The following is a 27,838-nucleotide window of genomic DNA, read 5'->3' on the forward strand; positions in this document are numbered from 1 at the left end:
CATGCCACAATTGCACCCGTGTGCCTTTGAATGAATTGCTTTCATTTTCAGACATGTTTTTCCACATTTGTTTATTCTTTTGGGGGGAAACCAGGTACTCATTAGGTATAAGCCCTTAATAGCCCAGTCACGACACTGACCGGGCAGCTAGTTGGTAATTCCCTTACACGAGTTTCCATTTTGTCTTCACTCTATAGTTTGACTCCTTACACAGGGCACTTTTTCACTGGCCCTAGGAGAATCAGTGATTTTAAGGGATTGCATTGATACCTTCTACTGCTATGTGGAGAATAATTATTCTACACTGGACAGCCAACTATCCCAAGACGAGTTACTGATTGATTGTGGTGTCAAAGAGCTTAATATAATGTAGATGACCAGGTAAAACATTTATTTGTAACATGACATCACTGGACACATTGCACTTCGGTGCATCGCATGTGGGGTAATGTCCGGTTCTTACCCCAGAGAGGGGTGGGAGGGATTATAAAGAGACCAGACTCGCAGGACAGTTGTGGAATTATTTAATAATATCTATATAGTAACAAAAAGAAAAAACAAGACTAGACTGCCCCCTTACCCCATTACGCAGATCTCCCCCCTCCCAAGTGATACCCCTGTGTCACTACACATCATAGTTGGGGTTCTTGCGCAGGATGACAAAGCCCTCCAGGATGGGGGTGACAGGCAAATACTCCTCTGTGGCCAGCTCTGCCCTCTCGCCATGTGCCAGTAACACGGGCGTAGTGTGCGTCTGAAACCCAGTGATGGTCTTGGGCTTTCCGGCCTGACCAACAACATCCACGGCCTGGAGGGAAGGAACACAGAACGGTCACTCGCCTACCCCCAAAACACGCAGGGATGTCTCGTTGCAAAGCCGAGTGCGCAGTGACGGGGAGGCCAGGCGAGACGCAGCGACAGGGGGGGGGGGGAGGGGCGCAGCCGAGACGCAGAGACGGGGAGCCCAGCTGGGACACAGATTATTCTGACTCACCTGTCCCACTCGCACAGACACAGGCAAAGGCCGCAGCTCCTCATCGAATGTGACCAACATGCGCGGCTGCATCGCAGCAACCAAACCGTACAGCACGTAATGAGACTTTCCCAGGACAACTAAGAGAGAGAGGGAGACTGAGACCCGCCCAAGCCAGAAGAGAGAGACCCGCGAGGGAGAAGGAGGAGAGAGCGAGACCCGCGAGGGAGAAGGAGGAGAGAGCAAGACCCGCGAGGGAGAAGGAGGAGAGAGCGAGAGACCCGCGAGGGAGAAGAGGAGAGAGAGAGACCCGCGAGGGAGAAGAGAGAGACCAACCCGCGAGGGAGAAGAGGAGGAGAGAGACAGAGAGACCCGCGAGGGAGAAGAGGAGGAGAGAGACAGAGAGACAGAGACCCGCGAGGGAGAAGAGGAGGAGAGAGAGACCCGCGAGGGAGAAGAGGAGGAGAGAGAGAGAGAGAGAGAGAGAGAGACCCGCGAGGGAGAAGAGGAGGAGAGAGAGAGAGAGAGACCCGCGAGGGAGAAGAGGAGAGAGAGAGAGACCCGCGAGGGAGAAGAGGAGGAGAGAAAGAGAGAGAGACCCGCGAGGGAGAAGAGGAGGAGAGAGACCCGCGAGGGAGAAGAGGAGAGAGAGAGACCCGCGAGGGAGAAGAGGAGAGAGACCCCGCGAGGGAGAAGAGGAGGAGAGAGACCCCGCGAGGGAGAAGAGGAGGAGAGAGACCCCGCGAGGGAGAAGAGGAGGAGAGAGACCCCGCGAGGGAGAAGAGGAGGAGAGAGACCCCGCGAGGGAGAAGAGGAGGAGAGAGACCCCGCGAGGGAGAAGAGGAGAGAGACCCGCGAGGGAGAAGAAACGACTTACTGTTCCTGACATCAAGAAAGGACACGAGTACAGTCAGAAGTCCGGCCACCGCCACCTGACTCATGAGCTGCCGGTCACTGTGATATGGGCAGAGTGTGAGGGTCCCCTTTCCCAGGTGAGTGAGACCCTGCAAGGACACGCGAGACTGTAATACACAGCCCCAGGTATACACAGGGGGGAGAGCAGGGCTCAGAGGCTGGCAGAGTTACTGCGGTACCTACTTGTGCCAGTCGCACCATGAACAGGTTGTTAGGGTCCTTGGCATGATACTGTGCCAGCTGCCTTAGCATGGCAGCCAGACGGGCGTTGTTAGTGCCTGTTAGAAAGAGCAAATGGTGTTCAATCCGCGCTCATGCTTCCCAAGTATAATCCTGTAATAGAACTTCTTTATCCTCTTGCAGCTACTCGTGCGTGGAGACGCACCCCCGCCCCGAACCTCCCGCAGCGGCCAAACAGCAAAAGGAAGGAGCACAAGAGCGCCCCGCGGCCAAGAAGGTACGAATTACAATGGTATGTAAACAAGCAATAAGTTACTTACATATAGATAAAACGCAGTCCGTTCGCATGGGCGGGGCTTCAGTGTAGCGGCACGCTGCTAAGGGGAAGGAGTCTCTCGGTCAGAATGATACGTCCCGCGCGCTGGGACTGAACACGCAGTAACTCCCAAGTTCCTGTACTTCCGGGTAGTCGCGTTACTGCGGGACCCGTATGAAGCTGCCCCCCCCCTCTCTCTCTCTGTGCAGCCTCCGTAACAAAACTCTCCCACACAGACTAATCAATAAATCAGTCCATGGGATATACAGGCAATAGTCCGAGGTAGACCTTTAGCCCAGGAGCACAAATAAAGCCCAAACAGCCACAATGATCTCCGCTACGCGTTTCACATAATAAGTATACCGCCTGATGAAGCATACTTATTATGTGAAACGCGTAGCGGAGATCATTGTGGCTGTTTGGGCTTTATTTGTGCTCCTGGGCTAAAGGTCTACCTCGGACTATTGCCTGTATATCCCATGGACTGATTTATTGATTAGTCTGTGTGGGAGAGTTTTGTTACGGAGGCTGCACAGAGAGAGGGGGGGGGGCAGCTTCATACGGGTCCCGCAGTAACGCGACTACCCGGAAGTACAGGAACTTGGGAGTTACTACGTGTTCAGTCGCAGCGCGCGGGACGTATCATTCTGACCGAGAGACTCCTTCCCCTTAGCAGCGTGCCGCTACACTGAAGCCCCGCCCATGCGAACGGACTGCGTTTTATCTATATGTAAGTAACTTATTGCTTGTTTACGTACCATTGTAATACATACCTTCTTGGCCTCGGACCGCTCTTGTGCTCCTTCCTTTTGCTGTTAGAAAGAGCAGTAGCGAGATGGGCAGAGCGCGCAGTCACTGCACATGGAGAGAAGTAATCTTACCACTGCCCACCATGCCCATGGCAAAGATGGAGTTGTAGGAGACCTCGGGGTCTGCATCGTGGGAGAACTTGCTGAGTGTGTCCAAGATGTTGAGTCTCGGGTTCGAGACGGAGATTAACGCCAAACCCAGAGGGACGGCTCTGCGCAGCGTGGGCTCGCCGTACCGCAGCTGCCGGGGAAAGAGAGGCGAGGTTAACCAAAGCCACACTGTGTGTAGGGGGTAGAGTAGAGATTAATGGAACCCACTAACTGGAAGAGGGGAGGGGGTTAACGAGACAGCTGGGAGGAGATTACCAGGATGCGGAGCTGTGTAATTTACCAGATCAGACACACACACAGACACACACACACACAGACACACACACACACACACAGACACACAGACAGACAGGCACACAGACAGACAGGCACACACAGATAAGACCCAAAAGGTGGAAACAGCTCTATGCTTAAAAGCCGTGTAAATCGGCGGCGTAACTTTATAGGGGCCCTCGTGAAAACGGTCAAGCAGCAAAATATATATGTATAAAATGTTATATATACGCCTATAGTATATTATAGAAAAAGAATAGGCAGACAGGCGCACTAAGGGACATAAACTCGTTTATTAATATTAATATATCCAAATACATGTAAAAATAAGGGGAAACCAATATAACAAAAAATGGCAAAATAAAAAAGGGTTAAAAACAGAGTTTTAACCAATATAGAGCGGAGACTGTTCCTGTGGAGTTTGCAGGCGGAGGCTGTGCAGGGCTCTTCGCATCTCGCTGCCTATTTGGTATGTTCATTGATCGGTTCCAGAACCTTTCTTTGATTATCTAGTGTGGATGCGATATTGTCCTGTTCCCCTCTCCGCCCTATATTGGTTAAACTCTGTTTTTAAACCTTTTTTAACCCATTTTTAACCTTTATTTTGCCATTTTTTTGTTACATTGGTTTCCCCTTATTTTTACATATACAGGCATACCCCGCATTAACATACGCATTGGGACCGGAGCATGTATGTAAAGCGAAAATGTACTTAAAGTGAAGCACTCCCTTTTTCCACTTATCGATGCATATACTGTACTGCAATCGTTATATACGTGCATAACTGATGTAAATAACGCATGTGTAACAGGCTCTATAGTCTCCCGCTTGCGCACAGCTTCGGTACAGGTAGGGAGCCGGTATTGCTGTTCAGGACGTGCTGACAGGCGCATGCGTGAGCTGGCGTTTGCCTATTGGGCGATATGGTACTTACTCGCGAGTGTACTTAAAGTGAGTGTCCTTAAACCGGGGTATGCCTGTATTGGGATATATTAATAAACGAGTCTATGTCCCTTAGTGCACCTGTCTGCCTATTCTTTTTCTGTCTGTGAGCTCCCTTCCAGGAGCTCACGTTTATAGGGGGTGTCTGGGCTCCCTCAGACTGACGGCAGCAAGAGGGACCATATCTACAGACCGCGCTAACGCTGAGTGACTTTTCTGCTATAGTATATTATCTTTAACTGTGCATGCAATGCCTTGTATATAATGTATAACCCCTTTCACTCATAACTATGTATTTGTAACCATGTATTGGTCATAACTCGAGAGGTAACTCAATGTATTACTTCCTGGTAAAACATTTTATAAATAATAAAAAAAGTGACACACCAAATGCTCATTTGCATGTGATTACCCAGCATGCCTGGCTGCAGTGGCAGCATTGTATGGTAAGAGATAATGCACTCAGCGCCATCCAGGTACATAGCGCTTTACAATACACAATGGGAATAAGCGCGCGAGACAAAAACAATAGGAAAACGAGTCCCTGTCCCGAAGAGCTTACAATCAAAGTTGTAAGTGGGGAGAATGTACAGAGACAGTAGGCGGGTGTTCTGATAAGTGTTTCTGCTATGGGCCAGGACATATGAGCTGTATAGTATCATCCAGCAGAGGTACCCATAATGCTTTGTTAAAGAGGTGTGTTTTAAGAAAGGTTCAAAAAGGGAGGGGGAGAGGGGGGGAAAGGGGGAGAGGGGGGGAAAGGGAGAGAGGGGGAGAGAGGGAGAGAGAGAGGGAGGGAGAGAGGGAGAGAGGGAGGGAGAGGGAGGGAGAGAGGGAGGGGGAGAGAGGGGTGCTAGTCTGATATTCAGGGTAAGGGCATTCCCGAGGTGTGGGTCAGGGAGTGAGAAAGGTTTTAGGCAGGAGAGGGCTTTAGATACAAATGGGGTAAACGGAAAACATCCTTAGCAGAGTCAGGCAGGTGTATAGCGAGAAATAAGGGCTGAGATATAAGGAGAGGCAGAAGAATATATAGCCTAAAAAGAGAGAATTGAGTAAGTGATACGGGATTTGATCGGAAGCCAGGAGAGGGATTTCAGCAGGGGAGACAGACAGGTGTAGGAAAGAGTGAAGTGATTCTAGCAGCAGCGTTTAGGATAGATTGCAGGGGGACAGGCGAGCTGCAGTAAGGCCGGAAATTAGGTTACAATAGTCGAGACGGGAGAGAATGAGGGCATGCGTTAAAGTTTTAGCAGTAGAGCGACAGAGGAAAGCGCGAATCTTTGCAATGTTAGAGAAAAATAATACAATGGGGAAAGACAGGGATGCAGATCTGTCAGACGTGAACGTGCTCACAAGTAATGCTCATAGTTGCTGTACAACACTATCAAAAATGCGTTCCGTCTAGTCTGGAACGTATTAGTAGGGATTCCACCTGCGCAGGAGACGCCCGCTCAGCACGAGGTCACTCAGTGCGCTTCCTCGTACTGACCCCCACACACACACACCGCAAGCTTTATTCAACCAGGAATTCAACCACAGACATTACCAGGTGTCCGAAGGTGCGCAGAGCCATCTCCGCGCCAATTTCTTCACCCATCGCAATGAGGGCAATTCCCAGGACTGCCACGCCCTGCAAAGGAGAGACGGAGTGAACACATGGGAGGGGGATAGAGGGTGGTGGCAGGGGGGGGGGGAGAGAGAAAGACTTGGCAAATCCTCAAAAACAGAGGGGAAGTGACGAAGTGGCTAAATAGAATAAGCCCATGATGTCCCAGCGGTGTCACCTGGTGAGACCCCATGTCAGCGGCGCTTTCCTTTTTCTCCTTCTTATCTTTTTTCTCCTCCTCCTTGTCCTTGGAGGAGTCGTAGTGTTCGCTGCAGATATGGAGAAGCTGCTGGACCTTCAGGACATTTCCTGAGCCTTGTGGGGGAAGACAGCGGGTTACACCCTCCAGAACCTCCTCTCCTCCCACCTGCCCTGTGTGCGCTCAGAACTTACCTGCGTATGCACAAATATCCACCAGTGTGTTGGCGAAGCTTCGGAACGGCTCGGACACGACCTCAAGTGCAGCCAGAATCGCCTCAATGGCCTCCCCCTTACCTGCAGAACACAGAGCGCCAATGTGAGAAAAGGGGGATGCAAAACCACAGGAGGCCCCCCCCATCCCTGGCACCCCAAAACCAACAGAAAACCCGGCACACAGATCCGGCCTCCACTCATCTTTCTGTCTAAGCCCTGTTCTCCCCGCTCACCCAGATGGTTCAGTCCCAGGCCGAGGGGCAGCCAGCGAGCAAACGTGTCCTTCAGCTCCTGCTCAGACTTCTCCATGATGGTTTGTAGTATGGTGGACGTTACGTCACCGTTACAGGACCCCACAGCGATCATCCCGCAGGCCAAAGCGGTCACTCCGACCACCTGAGGGGCATCAGAGTGTAAGTACAACCACAAGCCACACCGCTCATCCCCCCCCCATCCCTCACTGTACACCATCATGTGACATCACATCTGGACCCCAACCACAAGTGTCCGAACAAGTAACAGAACACTTACATCCCTCCCCCCAGAGACCTCCCCTCACCTCCATACTGGACTTGGAATCCCCCATGACCGGAAGTAGAAGGGTCAGAACATCTTCTCGGTTTGAGCCGGCGTAGGCAAGGCCCAACCTGCAAGGGGGGGGGGAGAAGGGAAGACTTAGCTGGAGTGGCTTGGCCGAGATGACGGGGAGAGGAGTCAGCACGAGCAGCTGTGTAGAAATCAGGGGGGTGGGGGAAGAGCTGTTGGCGCTGCTAGGAACACATGGCAATTGTTCCACCAGGCAGCGACGGGAGAATGCAGCCTCCCCCGTCCAGCACTCACCCAAAGATGGCCCCGATGCGCATGATATTGCTGTTGTGCAGGACGTAGTCAGACAGAAGTGCCAGAGCCGGGTCACACTCGTTCCTCACCCCGGAGTTCACAATTCCACAGGCCAAGAGAGCCCCGGACTGAGGAGGGGACGCAAGGGAAGAAGGGAATGAGGGGGGACGTGGCCATGTTACAGTGAGAGTGCCAGTCCATGTCTAGCTCTGTTAACCTGTGTAAAGAACTGCATGGCAGCCCCATAGTAAAGGTGAAGCCCGTCCGCTGCCCCATAATGGGAGTTACCCGGCACAATACAAGAGTAGTTGCGGTCCCTAACCTAATCATGTTATGCATGTGTGTGTGTTAACCAAGTTGTGTTACCAATTGTGTGTATGCGGGGAGATGAGGGTTACATTGTTGCATGTGGGGAGGATTTGAATTGCCAAGCCGGAGTATTTCCCTCCCTCTGGCACCAAGCTCTGCGGGGCGCTTAGGACCCTAAACCGGCTACAGTACGTGCAACAGGAAAATCGTGATCTCCCACCCCTCCAGGACACCCCCCTTGGACAGGTCATTGGCCGTCACGACCTTGCACCTGGATGGGTCTGGGACTTAAAGGGGACGAATCCCATTTTCTCCAGAAACGGCTGCAGCTTTTGAGAATGGGAGCCCAGTTACCAGAACCGTTTAGCCGAGCAGGAGGTCCACAAGTTACAGCCGGTATCCTAGAGACTGGGTCTTGTTGACTATTGAGTGCCGAGATAGAGAGATGTGCCTAAAGGAGGCACCAAAGATCCCTTCTAGGAGGCGCACAGCAAACCTTTATAATATAATTTGGTCAGGGGTGAATTGATATATACATAAAATAAAAAAGGTTTATTAAATAACTTCGTTAAAATCGTGTTGTGTAATGTGATGTGTATGACACAGATAAAAATAGACTGGTTAAGTCTATAGTACTACTCTGTTATCCTAGTCACTACCAGTAGTGAACAATGCTAAAGTGATGGTTTCACACAGGTTGCACTCATATGAGAGCTTATCAGGATGTAAAGTGTTGCTGCTTACAGCTGATTCCTAAGTCCAAACTATGAGTGCAACCTGTGTGAAACCATCACTTTAGCATTGTTCACTACTGGTAGTGACTAGGATAACAGAGTAGTACTATAGACTTAACCAGTCTATTTTTATCTGTGTCATACACATCACATTACACAACACGATTTTAACGAAGTTATTTAATAAACCTTTTTTATTTTATGTATATATCAATTCACCCCTGACCAAATTATATTATAAAGGTTTGCTGTGCGCCTCCTAGAAGGGATCTTTGGTGCCTCCTTTAGGCACATCTCTCTATCTCGATACCCACACTCCCTTGGCAGCACGCTAACAACATCTAGGGGTTTCTGAGCGAGGTTCCTCTCTACAGTACTGACTATTGAGTGCGCCAGTGGATGCCCTTTGCCTTCAGATTCCTGGTGGTCACCAGGTCGGTTGCCAAGCCAAGGTTAGCCACCTTGGGCGACACCCTGCCCCCAGGGTACGTTTTGTCTGATACTCGTTATTTTCCTTGGCTGCTCTCCGCTTCCTAGCTCTGGGGTCCTGCATAGTGCGTGCTACAATACCCGAGTGTCTGCTCAACCCAGTTACATGTATATGAATATATACACTATGCCAGGCGTGGCCAACTCCAGTCCTCAAAGGCCACCAACAGGTCAGGTTTTAAGGATATCCCTGCTTCAGCACAGGTGGTGCAGCTTTGACTGAGCCACCTGTGATGAAGCAGAGACATCCTTAAAACCTGTCCTCAAGGGACACCAACAGGTCTCGGGTTGGCCACCCCTGCACTGGGTGGGACGGACGGACACACACACACACACACACACACACACACACACACACACACACGTAATTTGGGAACTTAGAAAAACCCAAGATGTATTTATGTGCTATTTGACCGTAACCTACATTGTTAAATTGACTAATCTATTTGCAGGTTTTCATAGTTTGCCAAACGTCTATCTCCATCAGTCTAGAGCCTAGTCCTTCCATATTTAGATTCATGCCCGCCCTCGCTGGTTTCTTTCCATTGGAACCAGTATCCATCGGGCCTCTCCTTTGCATTATATAAGAATATTTATTTAACGACTACTAAAAATAAAATCCCAATGAATGCGCATTGTACAAAAGAATATCGAAAAATGTCCAATTTACTGATATTACGATATCGAGCCGACATTACATGGTACTAAAGCTTTATACCGTGGCGTCAACTCAAATCGCCTCTCCCGGTGTCTATAAGTGTAAAACTGCGATATTGTGACCATTTCCTACTGCATGATGTCACAGATGACATCACAATGCTGTGGTTAGGTGCCTACCTCGCCAGTCAGATTATTACAGAATATATAGATCTATAATCACACGCACCTTTATGTAATCCTCGGAGGAGTACAGATACTTGTCTATCTGTGTCAGGCCGCCATCTACGTCCCACAAAAGAATCATTCCCAGAGAGGCTGCAGCACTCAGCATTCCTGGGAGACAGCGCACAGTGATTGGGGGGAGAGAGTGGGGTGGTGGAAGAGAGGGACAGGGATGGAGGGACGGGAGGGACACAGAGGGAGTGGGGAGGAGAGGAGGGAGGAGAAGAGGAGGAGGGACATAGAGGGAGTCAGTACTATAGAGAATGAAGGGTACGAGAGGGGGGGGTGTATCGGTCAGAATACGCTGGGCACAGCGCAGAGGCAGCCTCGCCCTCATCTCACCATGGTCCTTGTTTTTGTACAGCCACTTGTTCCCATCGTCAGTCAGAAGCTTGTCCTGTCCAAATGCCGCGTTCACAAAGCCGTTCACAAAGGAGGAAGCCAAATTCATACGAGCGGAATCCACCTGAGAGCCACTGCCCCCAAACCCTGAGGAAGACAGGAGGGGTTAGATGGGGGGGAAGAGAAAGAAAAGAGAGACCACCAAACACATGGGGGGCCGTGGGAACCACCAAATCTCCAGCAGAACTCCCTACCCGCTGCAGGCAAGGTGCGAGGGGGGCACGTGGTGCAATACCGGAGTCTGAGCACAGCAGGATTAGGGTGACCATGTGAAAGCCCCAGGGGAAGCACGCAGTCTAAAGACTAACATTACAACCAACAGCAAGCAAAAAAAACAAAATGGTGCCAACACCCCACATCTTCCCCATGCCCCCTCCACTCACTGTTATTTTCCAGGTGCGTTTTGTAGATATCATCTGGGACCTTGGGCTCCATTATATCCAACTGAGGAGAAACATACGTTTACTGATAAAGACGAGTGGGGGGGGGGGTGGGGGGAAGGTGTTGAACGGGGGCAGCAGATCTCACACACTCACCTCTCGGGCCAGAGCCAGGAAATTGCTGTTGAGCTGCACGTTGGACATTATCTCCGTCAGATCCTCATAATCCTCCACATCCTCGTTCAGACCCAGGTAGACCCCATGTCGGCCCAACATGAATGCCATCTGCTTCTGGACCACCCTACGGAGGGAGGGGAGGGAGACTATGTGGGCACGGTGCGTGTCCCGGCAATACAGGGGGAACAATCCTATTCAGGGCCACATCACCCAAATCATCCGACATGAACCTTGCCCGAGTATATGGCAGACAGCAGAGCTGCCTCACTTACACATCTTTGCAGGAGGTGAAGATGTCCTCCACAAGTTCCATGTCATTGAGGATCAGTGCGAGGCGCAGCGCCTCCGGGTAACGGTTGAACTTGCGAAAGATGGCGAGTGCGCAGCGCAGGAGGGCGGAGTTCTCAGGTTCAGGGACGTAACTCACACAGCTGTGGGGGAGACGCACCCAAAATGAGGCCACATCACACACCCGCCCAGCAGGGCCACGAGGCCTACCGTACACCCGCCCGCATCGTACACCCGCCCCCCAGGGCCACGGGGCCTCATCGTAAACCCGCCCACCAGGCCACATCGTACAGACTTTGTAAGTCATTACACAACATGCTGTTTACAGTAAAAATAAAAAAAACCTCCCCTGCCAGTCACCCGGTGGGTTTCCGGCAGCCCGCTCACACACTCACCTGGTCAGATACAGGCACACCTTGGAGTAGGCATTATCATCGATGTACTTCTCCAGCATGTCCATCTGCTCTATCTCCATCAGCAGATCGCAGGCCTCGTGCTCAGCATTATGGGCCATGTTGTAGGGGATGATCTCCTTCACGAGGGTCAGCAGCGTGTCGCGCTGAGACTTATCCGCCTCCTCCACTTCCTGCCACTCCTTAGCGACCTCCCCAGACAGGTGCCTGGCACAGGAACACACAAGCTGAGTGACAAGAGGCCGGGCTCTGGGGTAGGATTTTTAATGAAACCTCCCAACAAAGCAGCTTCCTGACCCCTAATGGTACATTGCACGCGGACACTCTCACGCGGACACTCTCACGCGGACACTCTCACGCGGACACTCTCACGCGGACACTCTCACGCGGACACTCTCACGCGGACACTCTCACGCGCTCCCCATACAACATGGAAACTAATACATAGACATACATGCATAGACCCAGCTTCCCATGTCGGAGCGCATGCCTTGCCCCTTGCCTGGGGCTGCTTCCTCACCTGACATACTCGTGCCCCCATGATGCCAGCTCCTCCTGTGAGCCCTGCAGTCTGTACTTCAGACACTCCCTCTCCCCGCTCATAGTCATGGCCAGGACAGAAATGATATCTGCAGCAAAGCGCTGGGATGGACAGGGGAGACAGACAGTGACTCCTATTGCAGGATGAGACACAGAAAAGAACCACTGTCCCATCCACCCTACCACCTCACCCACCAGTGACCCAGAATGGATTTAGGGTCCAGTCAGTGTTTATTTCGATCACCAGGTCTTACCAGCTCTCTGCAATATGACATAGGGACAAGACTAGTGTGTCTCACAGGGCAGGGGACCCGGGGCACGGCAGGGGACCCGGGGCACGGCAGGGGACCCGGGGCACGGCAGGGGACCCGGGGCACGGCAGGGGACCCGGGGCACGGCAGGGGACCCGGGGCAGATTGTGCTCAGGATGCTGGGTTTGGTGAGGACAGCAGGTGTTTTAAAAATGATTTTTTTTCTTTTTTATAACTAGGGACTAAATTTAAATCCAGGTTGTGTGCAGTCCACAAAGCAATGAGGTTCCTGGGCTGAGACCCACAGGAAGCCCCCTTCCCAGAGGATGAATTCCTTCCCACCTGTCCCTCAGCCCTCACCTTGTTCTCCCCCAGGGCCATGCTCTCGTAGATCTCCTTTAGCTTCCCGAAGTGTGGCCGCAGAAACTTCAGGGGTTTGGGGACAGACGTCATGGAGGTGGTGGAGGAGCGGATCTGCCTGCGCAGCTCTTCCAGGGCAGGTCGGTAAAGGGAGGAATCCTTCTCCTGCAGAGACCAGGATCAGTATCAAAGGATCGTATATGCACAACATGGGCAGGCACCGCCCGGGGCTCACAGCGCCCACGCCCCGCCCGGGGCCCTGAGCGCCCACGCACCGCCCACGTGGGCAGGCACCGCCCAGGGCCCTCAACGCCCACGCGGGCAGGCACCGCCCAGGGCCCTCAGCGCCCACGCGGGCAGGCACCGCCCAGGGCCCTCAGCGCCCACGCGGGCAGGCACCGCCCAGGGCCCTCAGCGCCCACGCGGGCAGGCACCGCCCAGGGCCCTCAGCGCCCACGCGGGCAGGCACCGCCCAGGGCCCACGCACCTACCGAGAAAGCATACAGCACAATAATTGTACAAAAATAAAGCCTGTGACCAGGAACACATGTAATTGCCCCCAAAATACTCATCTTTTAACCAAAATCTAGTGGATATTTCTTTATATTTCAGAATGACAAGTGTGCAGATTCCCGGCCAGTACATTGTCTATGGGTGATTACCTCCTGTGCCACGCTTCAGGGGTGCCACTAACCAGTGCACACGTGCGACACCTCAGGTAAAGTGGCACAGGCAGCATTATGATAAAACGCATCCTCTCCGTATAATCTACCACTTTCACTGAAGAGGCCAAGTGTTAATAAACAGCTCTAAATCCCAATATTGATCATCTTACAAATAGCTCAAGACACGGGAATAGAGCACAAAGAGAACTTAACACTTACCCCCAACCGTTCCACCAGCATCTCCAGCTCATCCTGCAGCTGCCTGTCCTCTTCAGACTGCGAACATGTGACACAGACATTCAGTGGCAGTGTAAATACATATTGCTTGTGTTATCTGACAGAATTCATTGAATTGGTGAGCTGTCAGATTGAAGCGGGGCAGAAACTTTGATAGAGTGGCTCAGTGGGTAAAGACACCCACTGTACACAATGACACAGAGTTTGAAGCAGGGGAACCTGGTTCAATTCCCGGTGTCAGCTCCTTGTGACCTTGGGGAAGTCACTTTATCTCCCTGTGCCTCAGGCACCAAAATCATAGATTGTAAGCTCTACGGGGCAGGGAGTGTCTATTCCTGTGCACTGCGTACCGCGCGCTATACTGTAATTGTGAAGGAGCTTTGAGTCCCATTGGGAGAAAAAGCGCTATATAAAATAAAGATATCAATATTATATAGCTCCCTACACTGTGCACACCCTATATAGAAACAGAAGCCCTTCCCCTATAAAGACACTATACCCCAACGACCGTACAGCCTATACAGAACCATAAACACTTCCCTATACAGATACTGTACCCCAAATACAGACCCCACCCCCAAAATGCTGCATACCCTCTACAGACACTATACTCCAGATATATCACCTTATATATATACTGTGCCTCCTCCCCAGTATGCACAGGCCCCGCTCCTCTCCCCGGTGACTCAGCGCCTCCCTCCCGCTGTCAGGCCGAGGCCCGCTCCCCCGGTCTCCTCTCCCCCAGTCACTGACTCAGCTCCCGCCTCCTTTACCAGCTCCCCCGGTCTCCTCTCTCTCAGTGACTCAGCTCCCCGTGTCTCAGCTGTCCCCACGGTCTCCTCTCCCCCCCCCCCCCCCACACCCACCCGTGCCTCAGCCCCCGGTCTTCTCACCCCCCCCCCGTCTCCTCTCAGTGCCTCAGCTCCCCGTGCCTCAGCCCCCACTCCCCGGTCTCCTCTCTGTGACTCAGCTCCCCCCGGTCTCCTTTCCCCTCCCCGGTCTTCTCTCTCTCCCTCCGGTCTCCTCTCTCTCAGTGACTCAGCTCACCGTGCCTCAGCCCCCTCCCCGGTCTCCTCTCTCTCCCACCCCCCGGTCTCCTCTCCCCCCGGTCTCCTCTCAGTGACTCAGCTCCCCCAGGTCCCCTCTCCACGCTCTGAGCTCCCGCCCTCTCCCGGGGGGTCTCTCACCAGCTCCTGCTCCTTCTTATCCTTCCCATCCTTTCCCTCCTTCTTCTTATCCTTCCCCGGGCCCGTTGCTTTGGGCTCTCCCGCCGCTTCCTTCCCTTTCCCGGCCTGCGGCTGCTGGTCACTCCGGCGCTTCTCCTCCATGTCTGGGCCGCGGATCCCTTACTGCGCAGGCGCACACTCACCGGCCCGTGACGTCGCACGCACCACGCACCAAGACCTCACTGTGCAAAGGGGAATCTGACTGGAGGAGGGTATCACGTGGTCACCAGACTGCGCTGAGTCAAGCCGCTTGTTATGCCATCTTGGTACTCCCTCCATCTGATTGCTTGTAATAACCCGAGTCGCCATATTGGTACTCCAATGTATAGCAATGGGGGATGTTGAGTTTGGTTTGGATCGAATTATTATCTTTTATTTGTATGACATCAACATATTCCACAGCGCAGTACAACGTGGGAGGGAGGAGAAAAACATGATATCACAGAAAGAATACATATAAATTAAGAGAGGCAATAGGAAGGACGGAGGTCCCTGTCCCCATGGAGGTTATAATTTAAAAACGTGGGGCGTGATGTGGAGACCCAGAATAGTGTGTGTGTGTGTGTGTGTGTGTGTGTGTGTGTGTGTGTGTGTGTGTGTGTGTGTGTGTGTGTGTGTGTGTGTGTGTGTGTGTGTGTGTGTGTGTGTGTGTGTGTGTGTGTGTGTGTGTGTGTGTGTGTGTGTGTGTGTGTGTGTGTGTGTGTGTGTGTGTGTGTGTGTGTGTGTGTGTGGCACTGGTGGGGGAAAGTTCCTTAGCATGGGTTTAGCTCGGCAGTCCAAGGATGAATATAAACAAGAAAAATGTCACAAGAGTATTGAAAAAGGCCTATTCAACCAAAAAAGTGTGTTTTATGCTACTTTTAAATGTATGTCTGGTAGGGGATAGTCTGTGCGTGGGCGAAGTTCCACAGTTGGGGTGCAGCACGGAAAAAGTATTGGAGGCGGCAGTGAGAGGAAGTAATGAGAGAGGCGGAGACGCGTAGATAAGGAACGGAGCACAGACTGCGTGTGGGAGAGTACTTGGAAATTAGGTCAGAGATGCAGAGAGGAGCAGTGTGAGCACGTTTTGAATTTGACTCTAGGGCATGGGTCCCCAACGCGGTGTCCACGGGGCACCCAGAAAAGGCATGACGTCGCAACAGACTGGCCAACCAGTTCATAATACGTAGTAGATCAGGGGTCTCCAACATGTCGATTGCGAGCTACCGGTAGCTCGCCACAGTACCGCCGACAGCTGCTGCGTGCCTCTCGGCACTGTAGGCCTTCCCCCAAGGTAAGTGTATTTTGTGTGTGCGTGTGTTCATGTTTGTGTCCAAGTGTGCATAGGGTTAAAGATACACACTGCTGGAAATTGTCATAATTTATGACTTTGTGTCTGAGCTGAATACCTTGCTCCCCTGCATCTCTTTCCATCTAATGCTTTTCTTCTTTAATACTCCCTGGACCTGCCTAAGGTCAAAAGGTGCTTGTTACCGCTGTCATTTGCTTGCCGTTTGCTGCCGCCATTGGACTGTAAAGTAACATTATGGCTATCCCTTCTCTTCACCGCTGCACTCTCATTTCCCTGCCCTGTTTACTTTTTCTATGTTCCCTAACAATCTCCTTAACTTCCCCTAATAGGTCTCAGACTACTTTTCCCTAAAGCTCAGTCTCACAGGTCATCTTCCCTACTGCAATGTTACTCTGGATGCTGCCATCAGCCCCTCCTCACCTCCCAATCCTACCAACCTAAAATCTCCCACCAACCCCTTCCCTACCACCTCTATCTTTCTTTACCTCTCCATATGCTTTGTGGGGACATATCACCCAACCCTAGTCCCAGACGAGTACCCTACCCTCAACTGAATGGATAAGATAAGGTTTCCATGGTTTCACGAGGTTTACATAAAAATACCGGTTATCCTTTCCATCTATCTGGTGCACGAAACTCATCATCTACCTCCCCTACGTAAGCTTTTGCACCGGCCCCTAACATTTTTCCAGCAATTTACTTTCGGAGGATGGCAGTAACAACAGAGCAGCTGGGTGATATTCTCTCAGCCAGGGTCTTCCTGTGGTCATAGCTTCACTGTCTCTCCAAGGGTGTCTTGTGCAAATCTCACTTGTTTAACTTGGTCCCTCAACTGTATGACATAGTGGGCTGTATTCTCTGCACGTCTGCTTCCCATGTCTCTTTAATGAAATCCAGGATTCTACGAGGTTTCCACCTTTATATCAACAGAAAGGACGAGAATCCCGCAAATGCCTGTGGGATTCCACACATTGCGAAACGAAGGTAGGGAAGTGACTTGTCACATCCATCAGCTTTGGCAAACTTGCAGATTTTAGAGTGTTATTGTATTGTATTGTATTGTATGTCTTTATTTATATAGCGCCATTAATGTACATAGCGCTTCACAGTAGTAATACATGTGGTAATCGAATAAATAACAGATAATATAAATAACAGATCATGGGAATAAGTGCTTTAGACAAACATAACATTAAGGAAGAGGAGTCCCTGCCCCGAGGAGCTTACAATCTAAGTGGTAGGTAGGGAGAACGTACAGAGACAGTAGGAGGGAGTTCTGGTAAGTGCGTCTGCAGGGGGCCAAGCTTTATGTATCATGTGTTCAGAATGTTCACAGTGCTATTCGTATGCTTCTTTAAGCAAGTGTGTCTTAAGGTGGGTCTTAAAGGTGGATAGAGAGGGTGCTAGTCGGGTACTGAGGGGAAGGGCATTCCAGAGGGTGTGGGGCAGTCAGTGAAAAAGGTTTAAGGCGGGAGAGGGCTTTAGATAAAAAGGGGGTAGAAAGAAGACATCCTTGAGCAGAACGCAAGAGTCGGGGTGGTGCATAGCGAGAAATTAGGGCTGAGATGTAAGGAGGGGCAGAATAGTGTAAAGCTTTAAAAGTGAGAAGTATGGAGTGTGAGATGCGGGATTTGATTGGAAGCCAGGAGAGGGATTTCAGGAGGGGAGATGCTGAGACAGATCTAGGAAAGAGTAGAGTGATTCTGGCAGCAGCATTTAGGATAGATTGTAGGGGAGACAGGTGAGAGGCAGGAAGGTCGGACAGCAGGAGGTTACAGTAATCAAGACGGGAGAGAATGAGGGCCTGAGTCAGCGTTTTAGCAGTCGAGCAACAGAGGAAAGGGCGTATCTTTGTTATATTGCGGAGGAAAAAGCGACAAGTTTTAGAAATGTTTTGAATGTGAGGGGCAAATGTGAGAGAGGAGTCGAGTGTGACCCCTAGGCAGCGTGCTTGGGCTACTGGGTGGATGATCGTAGTTCCAACAGTAATGTGGAAGGAGGTAGTAGGGCCAGGTTTGGGAGGAAGTATGAGGAGCTCTGTTTTAGCCATGTTGAGTTTAAGGCGACAGAGGGTCATCCAGGATGATATAGCAGAGAGACATTCAGAAACTTTGGTCTGTATAGCAGGTGTAAGGTCAGGTGTTGAAAAGTATATTTGTGTGTCATCAGCATAGAGGTGATATTTAAACCCAAAAGATGTTATTAGGTCACCTAGGGAGAGTGTGTACAGAGAAAAGAGAAGAGGTCCCAGGACAGAGCCCTGGGGTACCCCCACAGAGAGATCAATAGAGGAGGAGGTGTTAGCAGAAGAGACACTGAAAGTACGATGGGAGAGGTAGGATGAGATCCAGGATAGAGCTTTGTTCCGAATACCAAGAGTATGGAGAATGTGAAGGAGAAGAGGGTGGTCCACGGTGTCAAATGCTGCAGAGAGGTCGAGTAATATGAGCAGAGTGTAATGACCTCTGTCTTTGGCAGCATGGAGGTCGTCAGTTATTTTAGTGAGGGCTGTTTCCGTGGAGTGAGCAGTGCGGAAGCCAGATTGTAGAGGGTCTAGGAGAGAATAGGTGTTGAGAAAATGGAGCAAGCGAGAGAATACAAGACGTTCAAGGAGTTTAGAGGCAAAAGGCAGGAGGGAGACAGGTCGATAGTTAGAAAGACAGGTAGGGTCAAGCTTGCTGTTTTTGAGTAATGGTATGACTGTTGCATGTTTGAAGGAGGATGGAAAGGTTCCAGAGCAGAGGGAGGAGTTAAAAATGTGTGTGAGCGTAGGGATTATAGTAGGAGCAAGAGGTTTTAGGAGATGGGAGGGAATGGGGTCATGAGGGCAAGTGGTAGAGGGAGAAGAGGCGATCAACAGCGACACATCCTCCTCTGAGACAGTGGAAAAAGAGTCAAGGAAGGCAGGAGGAGAGTTAGGAAGAGGTGTAGGATGGGAAGAAGAAACAGGGGATGTTCTGACGTATGGATTCCACCTTTTACTTAAAATAGTCAGCAAAGTCCTGAGCGGAGATGGAGGAAGGAGAGGCAGCAGAGGGTGGTTTGAGTAGAGTATCAAAGACAGAGAACAGTCGGCGTGGGTTAGACTTGTGCATGTTGATTAGTGCAGAAAAGTAGGCTTGTTTAGCTTGCGAGAGGTCAGAGTTGAAACAGGATAGCATAAATTTGTAGTGAAGGAAGTCTGCGAGAGTGTGAGACTTCCTCCAGGGGCGTTCAGAGGAACGAGTGGAGGAACGCAGCATGCGTGTGTGGGAATTTAGCCAGGGTCTAGGGTTAGAAGGGCGAGTGCAGCAGAGAGAAAGTGGGGCATGTAGATCAAGAGAGGAGGACAAGACAGAGTTGTAGTTCCTGACCAGGTTGTCGGGGTCTGTAGCAAAGCTGAGAGAGGAGAGGGAGGAGCGTAAAGTGGACTCAAAGTCAGGTAAGTGAATAGAGCGCAGGTTTCTGCAGAACCGGGGTGTAGATGGAGGTGGAGAAGGGGAGAAGCGAGATAGAGAGAATGAGATGAGATGATGGTCAGAGAGAGGAAAAGGGGAAATGGAGAAATCAGAGAGAGAGAAGTTCTTAGTGAAAAGCAGGTCTAAGTAGTGGCCATCCTTGTGGTTGCTGGCTGTAGTCCACTGTTGAAGGCCAAAAGAAGAGGTTAGAGAAAGAAAGCGGGAAGCCCAAGGGAGAGAGGGGTCATCAATGTGGCAATTGAAGTCCCCAAGGAGAAGAACAGGGGAGTCTGAGGAGAGGAAGAAAGAGAGCCAGGATTCAAAGTGAGAGAGAAAGGCAGAAGGGGGATGAGTAGAGGTCGGTGGCGATAGATGACCGCCACATGAACAGGGAGAGGAGAGAAAATCTGGACAGTGTGATTATTAAAATGCTCCCCCAGTTCGTCCGTCTCGAAGAACATGATTGGGTTATCTTTAGAAGTTTACGTACCTGTAACTCTTTCATTCGTTTAAGAGGGAAATTCGTACCCTGATCAGTTTAGATTTTGTCTGATAACCTAACTCTGAGAAATATCTTTCCCGGTGGAGCAAGCAGTAATACTCCGTTGTGGAGTTGCTTCAGGGTCCCTGGTGGGGTCATCAACCACCACCAGAATGTGAGTCTAATGTCGGTCACTTTTTTCCAGTGGACACACTAAATCTATAGCTATCCATGATCTTTTCAATTATAAGCCATGGAATAAGTGGCGCCTTTTGGTGAGGTTAGCGGCCATCCTGGGCAAGACGCACAGAACCATTTCTCGCCCCATCATGTACTGGTATCCATTAAAGAAATGTTTAACTGTCATGCGCTCTTTTGGCTGGCGCTGAGTGGTGAAACACACTTGAAAGTGTGCAAGGCTGAAGGGAAAGTGCAAAGAGTGTACGGAGACCACTAGAAAGGTCGGGGCTCAGGGGCAAAACGGCAATCTTACCCCTGTCAGCTCATCCGTCCTGGGTCCAACGACTCTTCAATGACTGATCCCCCAGCGTGCATCCGGCAATGTGGTCATGTGGAAGGAAAGGGGTGAATCCGGAGCGACAACAAACAGCCCAATGACGTCAGGTCCCGAGTTTGAACACCGTAGCTTTATTGAAAACACACAGATGGAACAGCAGGCTGCAGCACAGCCGCCTCCTACTTTAATGGTATCCAATAAAACCTGGAAGGATCCTCAAGTGACCTAGAACTCCAGGACAAGCTTCGATTTCTTAGGAGTTGGGAGACGGACCTGGGGGAGGAGATGGAGGGCAAGGACTGAGACAAAATGTTTGATTTAGTAGCCAGGAGCTCAATTTGCACGACGATCAAAGTAAATGTTACAAAGTAATGACGCAGTGGTACAATACTCCGGAAAACATTTCAACAAGTTCAGGGCGACTCCCCATTACGCCCTAAAGGACGTGGCGTGGTGGCATCCTTCCTTCACATGAGGTGGTCCTGTCCTCAGATACACAATCTATGGAGTCTGTTGAGAATTTGGCTGCAGCAAATCTTATGCACAAATATCCCCATGGACCCATGGCTCTCTCTCATAAACAGGCCTCTCCAACACCTTACACGGGCTGAAAATAAGCTCATTTCACACACTGCAACAGCAGCCAGATGTTTAATAGCGAGTCTATGGAAGCGAAATGAGCTACCGACAATTCCCAATATCAGGAATAAAGTATGGAGAAACTGCGCAGGTTCCTGAATAACACATGCCATACATTGCAGAAAGTCTGGCTCCCCTGGATCTCCCATACGCCCGGCTCTCCCATACGCCCGGCTCTCCCATACGCCCGGCTCTCCCATACGCCCGGCTCTCCCATGCTCTCCCATACGCCCGGCTCTCCCATACGCCCGGCTCTCCCATGCTCCCCCATACGCCCGGCTCTCCCATGCTCTCCCATACGCCCGGCTCTCCCATGCTCTCCCATACGCCCGGCTCTCCCATACGCCCGGCTCTCCCATACGCCCGGCTCTCCCATGCTCTCGGCTCTCCCATACGCCTGCGTGTGGACATAGCATCATTGCTCCTGTTATCACAATAACCCAGTCCTCCCCTCCGGGCTCCATTCTCAGGTGTTCTGCTCACGTCAAGCTGTGCTGTCTCTCAGACCCCGTACTATAGGATTTCTAAGTGTTTTCACATATGTATAAGGCTTCTATCAAAATTCCTATGTTCCGCACCACTGTGATGCCGAGGCACCCGCACAAACCCCCTTTTTTTCTGTACACCTCCCCCATCCTCCCTTCCCGTTTCTGTGATTATTTATGTACACTTCTTTGGGGAAAAAAACAAAAATTAATTTGAAAAAAAACAAAACAAACTTGGAAAGGATTTGATCCAGCGTCTGTCCTGGGCCAAATGTCCAACCATCGGAATGTACTGTAGTAGTACTATATGCCTATGAGGTTTGGGAACCAACAACCGGACAACATCCCGTCCTGTGCTTTTGTGTTTATCAACACGATATAGCATATCCTCACGGAGCTGGAACCGAGGATGCTGCAGCTGTGGAGCATCTCATACTTCCCTCTTTACTTCTGGTAACTGCTGCGTGACATATTGGGATGTTTCATCCGCTTCCTGGGGGCACCAAAATTGGCAAACTTAGCTACTGTGACCTGGTCAGGCCCTGTGAGCCGGAATGGGATATTTGGACACAGCCATTTCGCCACAGATGGAGCCTCGGCCACAGCCGATTCGATGCTGGAACCTCCGCCGCCAGTCGCTTCGAAGGTAAGTTTTTCATTTGGTTAGGGTAGGGTAAGGGCTTAAGGGTAGCGGTTTTAGGCTTAGGTTAGGGTTTTTTTTTTAGAGTAAGGGCTTAGGGTAGGTAGTTTTAGGGTAAGGGGTTTTATTTACCTTAGTGACCGGCGGTGAAGTGGTCGGCGGCGGCAGCTTCCAGCGGCAGAGAGAGTTGTGGCAAAACAGCTGCAACCAAATGTCCTAGATCGCTTTGAGCTGAGTACCGTGCATAAGCTTGTGATGGGCCTTCTATGGAGTCCAACTCATTCATCAAATCTCCTTCAATGATTGGACATTAGCCAGTATCTCTCCATCAATTTTATTTTCATCTGACAAACCAGTTGGGGTACTGGTATGTATAATCCGCTCCCAATCTCTGCCTATTACAACAGCTGCAGGCATAGTTCTCCCCATTAGCACTGTCGTAAGCCTGGTTCTCCCTGAATGGTCAGTGTAACCTGTGCAGTAGTGTCCAGCTCTACATGTCCATAGATACACTCCACACCACGCACAGTCTTATGGTCAATAACCTGCTCAGGAACCAGATCTTTGGGAACCAATGTTAGGTCCACTTGGGGGTTCCCTAGTCATGAAGCATACAACTCATACACATGGACTAGGACTGGTACCGGCGGTCTGGGGGTTGGACTGGTGAATTATCAACATTGTATAAGTCAGCCCATACAAACAAAGGACAATAAAGCAATGGTGCAATGTTTATTGAAGTAATTCGGAACTGAGCCTTTACAATGTACCTGACAAAATCAGATGATCTTGAATCAGTGGGATTTCAACAGTATACAGGCATACCCCGCATTAACATACGCAATGGGACCGGAGCATGTATGTAAAGTGAAAATGTACTTAAAGTGAAGCACTACCTTTTCCCCACTTATCGATGCATGTTCTGTACTGCAATCGTCCTATACATGCATAACTGATGTAAATAACGCATGTGTAACAGGCTCTATAGTCTCCCCGCTTGCGCACAGCTTCGGTACAGGTAGGGAGCCGGTATTGCTGTTCAGGACGTGCTGACAGGCGCATGCGCGAGCTGCTGTTTGCCTATTGGGCGATATGTTCTTACTCGCGAGTGTACTTAAAGTGAGTGTCCTTAAACCGGGGTATGCCTGTACTGTGCGAGAAAAGGTTAACTTAAAGCAGCCGTCCAAGCTGACGTTTTTACAAAAAAAAAAATGTTTATTATTATTTTAGTTTTTTTTGCCCTTTAATATGTACATCAATACAAACCACACAATGATAAGTGATTGGCTAAGTTGCCGATCGACCGGTGAAGATTCGGCTCGGGTTCACTAAATGGCTGCCAGTGCAGCAGAAGAGGACCAAAGATACCATTGATCTTCCTCCTTCAAAACATCCTCCATGCTATTGGCCTGCGTGACACTGCCCTCTGCTGGCTTACTTATCTGACCGCTCTTTCCGTGTTTCAGGCGCATCATCGTCCTTATTCCCACTCACAGTTGGGGTGCGATTCACTTTAGAAGCCAACCAGCACCCCTTTCCTGCAGAGACCTGGGGATGATGGACCAAAGTAATCTCCACAGTGAGACTTTCAGGCCTAAGGACCCAAATCAATAAGAGAGTCAGCGAGAGTGGCAGAGAGTCAGCGAGAGTGGCAGAGAGTCAGCGAGAGTGACAGAGCATCCGTGAGAGTGACAGAGTCAGCGAGAGTGGCAGAGAGCCCCTGAGAGTGACAAAGTCGGTGAGAGTGTCAGTGAGAGTACACCCCTCTATCCACATCTCTCTCCTCCCCATCTCCCCAAATCTCTCACTCCTCCCCCATCTCTCTCCCATCTCACCTCTCACCCCTCTATCCCCATCTCACCCCTCTATCCCCATCTCCCCAAATCTCTCACTCCTCCCCCATCTCTCTCCCATCTCACCCCTCTCCCCCATCTCACCCCTCTATCCCCATCTCACCCCTCTATCCCCATCTCTCATTCCTCCTCATCTCTCTCGCATCTCACCCCTCTATCCCCATCTCACCCCTCTATCCCCATCTCTCACTCCTCCCCATCTCTTTCCCATCTCACCCCTCTATCCCCATCTCTCATTCCTCCTCCTCATCTCTCTCGCATCTCACCCCTCTCCCCCATCTCACCCCTCTATCCCCATCTCACCCCTCTATCCCCATCTCTCATTCCTCCTCCTCATCTCTCTCGCATCTCACCCCTCTATCCCCATCTCACCCCTCTATCCCATCTCACCCCTCTATCCCCATCTCTCACTCCTCCCCATCTCTTTCCCATCTCACCCCTCTCTCCTCATCTCACCCCTCTCTCCTCATCTCTCACTCCTCCCCATCTCTTTCCCATCTCACCACTCTCCCACCCATCTCACACCTCTCTCCCCACCTCTCACTCCTCCCCATCTCTTTCCCATCTCACCCCATCTCTCACTCCTCCCCATCTCACCCCTCTCCCACCTATCTCACCCCTCTCCCCCCATCTCACACCTCTCTCCCCCATCTCACCCCTCTCTCCCCATCTCTCACTCCTCCTCCTCCATCTCTCTCCCATCTCACCCCTCTCCCCCTCCCCATCTCACCCCTCTCTCCCCATCTCTCCCGATCTCACCCCTCTCTCCCCATCTAACCCAATCTCTCCCCATCTCACCCCTCTCTCCCCATCTCACCCCTCTCTCCCCACCTCACCCCTCTCTCCCCATCTCACCCCTCTCTTCCCATCTCACCCCTGCCTCCCCATCTCACTCATCAGTCCCCCCCTTTTTCTCCATCTCTCACCCCTCTCTTCGCATCTGTCACTCCTCCTCCCCATCTCTCTCCCATCTCACCCCTCTATCCCATCTCTCCCTCCTCCCCATCTCTTTCCCATCTCACCCCTCTCCCCCCATCTCTCACTCCTCCTCCCCCATCTCTCACTCCTCTTTCCCATCTCACCCCTTTCCCACCCATCTCACCCTTCTTTCCCCATCTCACCCCTCACTCTCCATCTCTCACTCCTCCTCCCCCATCTCACCACTCTCCGACCCTTCTCACACCTCTCTCCCCATCTCTCACTCCTTTTCCCCCATCTCTTTCCCATCTCACCCCTCTCTCCCCATCTCTCACTCCTCCCCAACCTCTTTCCCATCTCACCCCTCTTTCCCCATCTCTCACTCCTCCCCAATCTCTTTCCCATCTCACCCCTCTCTTCCCATCTCACCCCTCTCTTCCCATCTCTCACTCCTCCCCCATCTCTTTTCCATCTCACCCCTCTCCCACCCATCTCACCCCTCTCCCACCCATCTCACCCTCTCCCCATCTCACACCTCTCTCCCCCATCTCACCCCTCTCTCACTTCTCCTCCTCCATCTCTCTCCCATCTCACCCCTCTCTCCCTCCCCATCTCACCCTCTCTCCCCATCTCACCCAATCTCTCTCCCGATCTCACCCCTCTCTCCCCATCTCACCCCTCTATCCCCATCTCTCACTCCTCCTCCCCATCTCTCACTCTTCCTCCCCCATCTCTTTCCCATCTCGCCCTTCTCTCCCCAACTCTCACTCCTCCCCCATCTCTTTCCCATCCCATCCCTCTCCTCCCATCTCACACCTCTCTCCCCTCCCCATCTCTCACTCTTCCTCCCCATCTCTCTCCCATCCCACCCCTCTCCCCATCTCACCCCTCCCCCATTTCACCCCTCTTTCCCCTCTCTCCCCATCTCACCCCTCCCCATCTCACCCCTCTCTCCCCATCTCACCCCCCATCTCACCCTCTCTTACCATCTCACTCATCAGTCCCCCCCTTTTTCCCCATCTCTCACCCCTCTCTCGGCATCTGTCACTCCTCCTCCTCATCTCTCTCCCATCCCACCCCTCTATCCCATCTCTCACTCCTCCTCCCCATCTCTTTCCCATCTCACCCCTCTCACCCGATCTCACCCCTCTCTCACCATCTCACCCCTCTCTCACCATCTCTTTCCCATCTCACCCCTATCCCCCCATCTCACCCCATCTCACCCCTCTCTCACCATCTCACCCCTCTCTCACCATCTCACCTATATCTCCCCCCTCCCCATCTCATCCCTCTCTCCCCATCTCACCTATATCTCCCCCCTCCCCATCTCATCCCTCTCTCCCCATCTCACCCCTCTCCCCCCATCTCACCCCTCTCTCCCCATCTCACCCCTCTCTTCCCATCTCACCCCTCTCTCCCCATCTCACCCCTCTCTCCCCATCTCACCCCTCTCTCCCCCATCTTACCCATCTCTCCCCATCTCTCACTCCTCCTCCCCCATCTCAACCCTCTCCCCCCATCTCACCCCTCTCTCCCCCCATCTCACCCCTCTCTCTCCATCTCACCCTCTCTCTCCATCTCACCCCTCTCCCCCATCTCACCCCTTTTCCGATCTCACCCCTCTCTCCCCATCTCATGCATCAGTCCCCCCTCTTTCCCCTATCTCACCCCTCTCTCCTCATCTCTTCCATTCCCTTTCCCGTCTTGCCCATCTCTGCCCCCATCTCCCCCTCCTCTCCATCTCTCCCCCTCTACCCCATCTCTCCCCCTCTCCCCCTCTGCCCCATCTCTCCCCCTCCTCTCCATCTATCCCCCTCTCCCCCATATCCCCATCTCTCCCCCATATCCCCATCTCTCCCCCTCTACCCCATCTCTCCCCCTCTCCCCCTCTGCCCCATCTCTCCCCCTCCTCTCCATCTCTCCCCCTCTGCCCCATCTCTCCCCCAGCTCTTCCGTTCCCTCTTTGCTTACTAGTATCGCTCTGTTTTCTCCTCCTCCCTTTTACTGATGCTCTCCTGTCCTTCCTCTTGATAGATACAATAGGGTTTTGTCATGGTTACCATCTGCGTTCCCAGCTAGAAGCCCCATCCTCCCTCCCCCTGCCTCCCCCTCCCCCACTCAGGCCTGACGGAGCTTCACCCTTTACCTCGCTGCAGTTTGCCAGGGCTGGCGGTGGTCTGTGGTGGTGGTGGGGGGGGGGGAGCTGAGAGCTGTGCGGGGGTGCTGCGTGTACAGGTGTCTCGGGGTACCCCGGGTATGGGCAGCAGACACTGGGTCCCTGGCCTCCTGTGGATGAGTCTGGATCCCCAGGCTGGTCTCCTGTAGATACTGGTCCATGTTCACCAGGATGAATGTTGCACTTCAGGATCTGAGCAACAGCGTAAGTATTCCTCCAGCTTCCCTCTGAATGCGCGTACGCAGGGAAAACACTGATACATATACACGCAGATACATGTACACTCTGACACACTGATACATATACACGCAGATACATGTACACTCTGACACACTGATACATATACACGCAGATACATGTACACTCTGACACACTGATACATATACACGCAGATACATGTACACTCTGACACACTGATACATATACACGCAGATACATGTACACTCTGACACACTGATACATATACACGCAGATACATGTACACTCAGACACATTGATACATACACACGCAGATACATACACACGCAGATACATATACACACAGATACATACACACACAGATACATGCACACACAGATACATATACACTCTGACACTGATACATATACACGCAGATACATGTACACTCAGACACATTGATACATACACACGCAGATACATATACACTCA

The 27,838-nt window shown here is 51.6% G+C and overlaps 2 protein-coding genes across 3 annotated transcripts in view; one reads left to right on the plus strand and one right to left on the minus strand.

Moving 5' to 3' along the window:
• Positions 1–507: 507 nt before the first annotated feature.
• PSMD2 (proteasome 26S subunit ubiquitin receptor, non-ATPase 2) lies at positions 508–14,879 on the minus strand. Its single transcript, XM_075570853.1, has 21 exons — positions 14,694–14,879; positions 13,489–13,545; positions 12,605–12,769; positions 11,974–12,095; positions 11,436–11,660; positions 11,025–11,183; positions 10,732–10,876; positions 10,579–10,639; positions 10,136–10,282; positions 9,798–9,904; positions 7,380–7,507; positions 7,099–7,186; positions 6,773–6,935; positions 6,519–6,620; positions 6,304–6,440; positions 6,066–6,149; positions 3,266–3,434; positions 2,072–2,166; positions 1,851–1,977; positions 995–1,113; positions 508–808 (listed from the first exon to the last, which is right to left on the minus strand). The coding sequence occupies exons 1-21, from the start codon at positions 14,832–14,834 to the stop codon at positions 626–628; spliced, it is 2,724 nt and encodes a 907-aa protein (XP_075426968.1). The 5' UTR covers positions 14,835–14,879; the 3' UTR covers positions 508–625.
• A 12,054-nt stretch (positions 14,880–26,933) lies between these two features.
• ECE2 (endothelin converting enzyme 2) overlaps positions 26,934–27,838 on the plus strand; it is a 34,830-nt gene continuing 33,925 nt past the window's right edge. Inside the window, exon 1 of one of the 2 annotated variants that reach the window (XM_075570855.1) lies at positions 26,934–27,373. In XM_075570855.1, the coding sequence (XP_075426970.1) occupies positions 27,329–27,373 (45 nt within the window). In that variant the 5' untranslated portion in view covers positions 26,934–27,328. The remainder of the gene's footprint in view (positions 27,374–27,838) is intronic. The other variant, XM_075570854.1, reaches the window with a different exon arrangement.

This window comes from Ascaphus truei, chromosome 14 (assembly GCF_040206685.1).
Source record: "Ascaphus truei isolate aAscTru1 chromosome 14, aAscTru1.hap1, whole genome shotgun sequence".
NCBI lineage: Eukaryota > Metazoa > Chordata > Amphibia > Anura > Ascaphidae > Ascaphus > Ascaphus truei.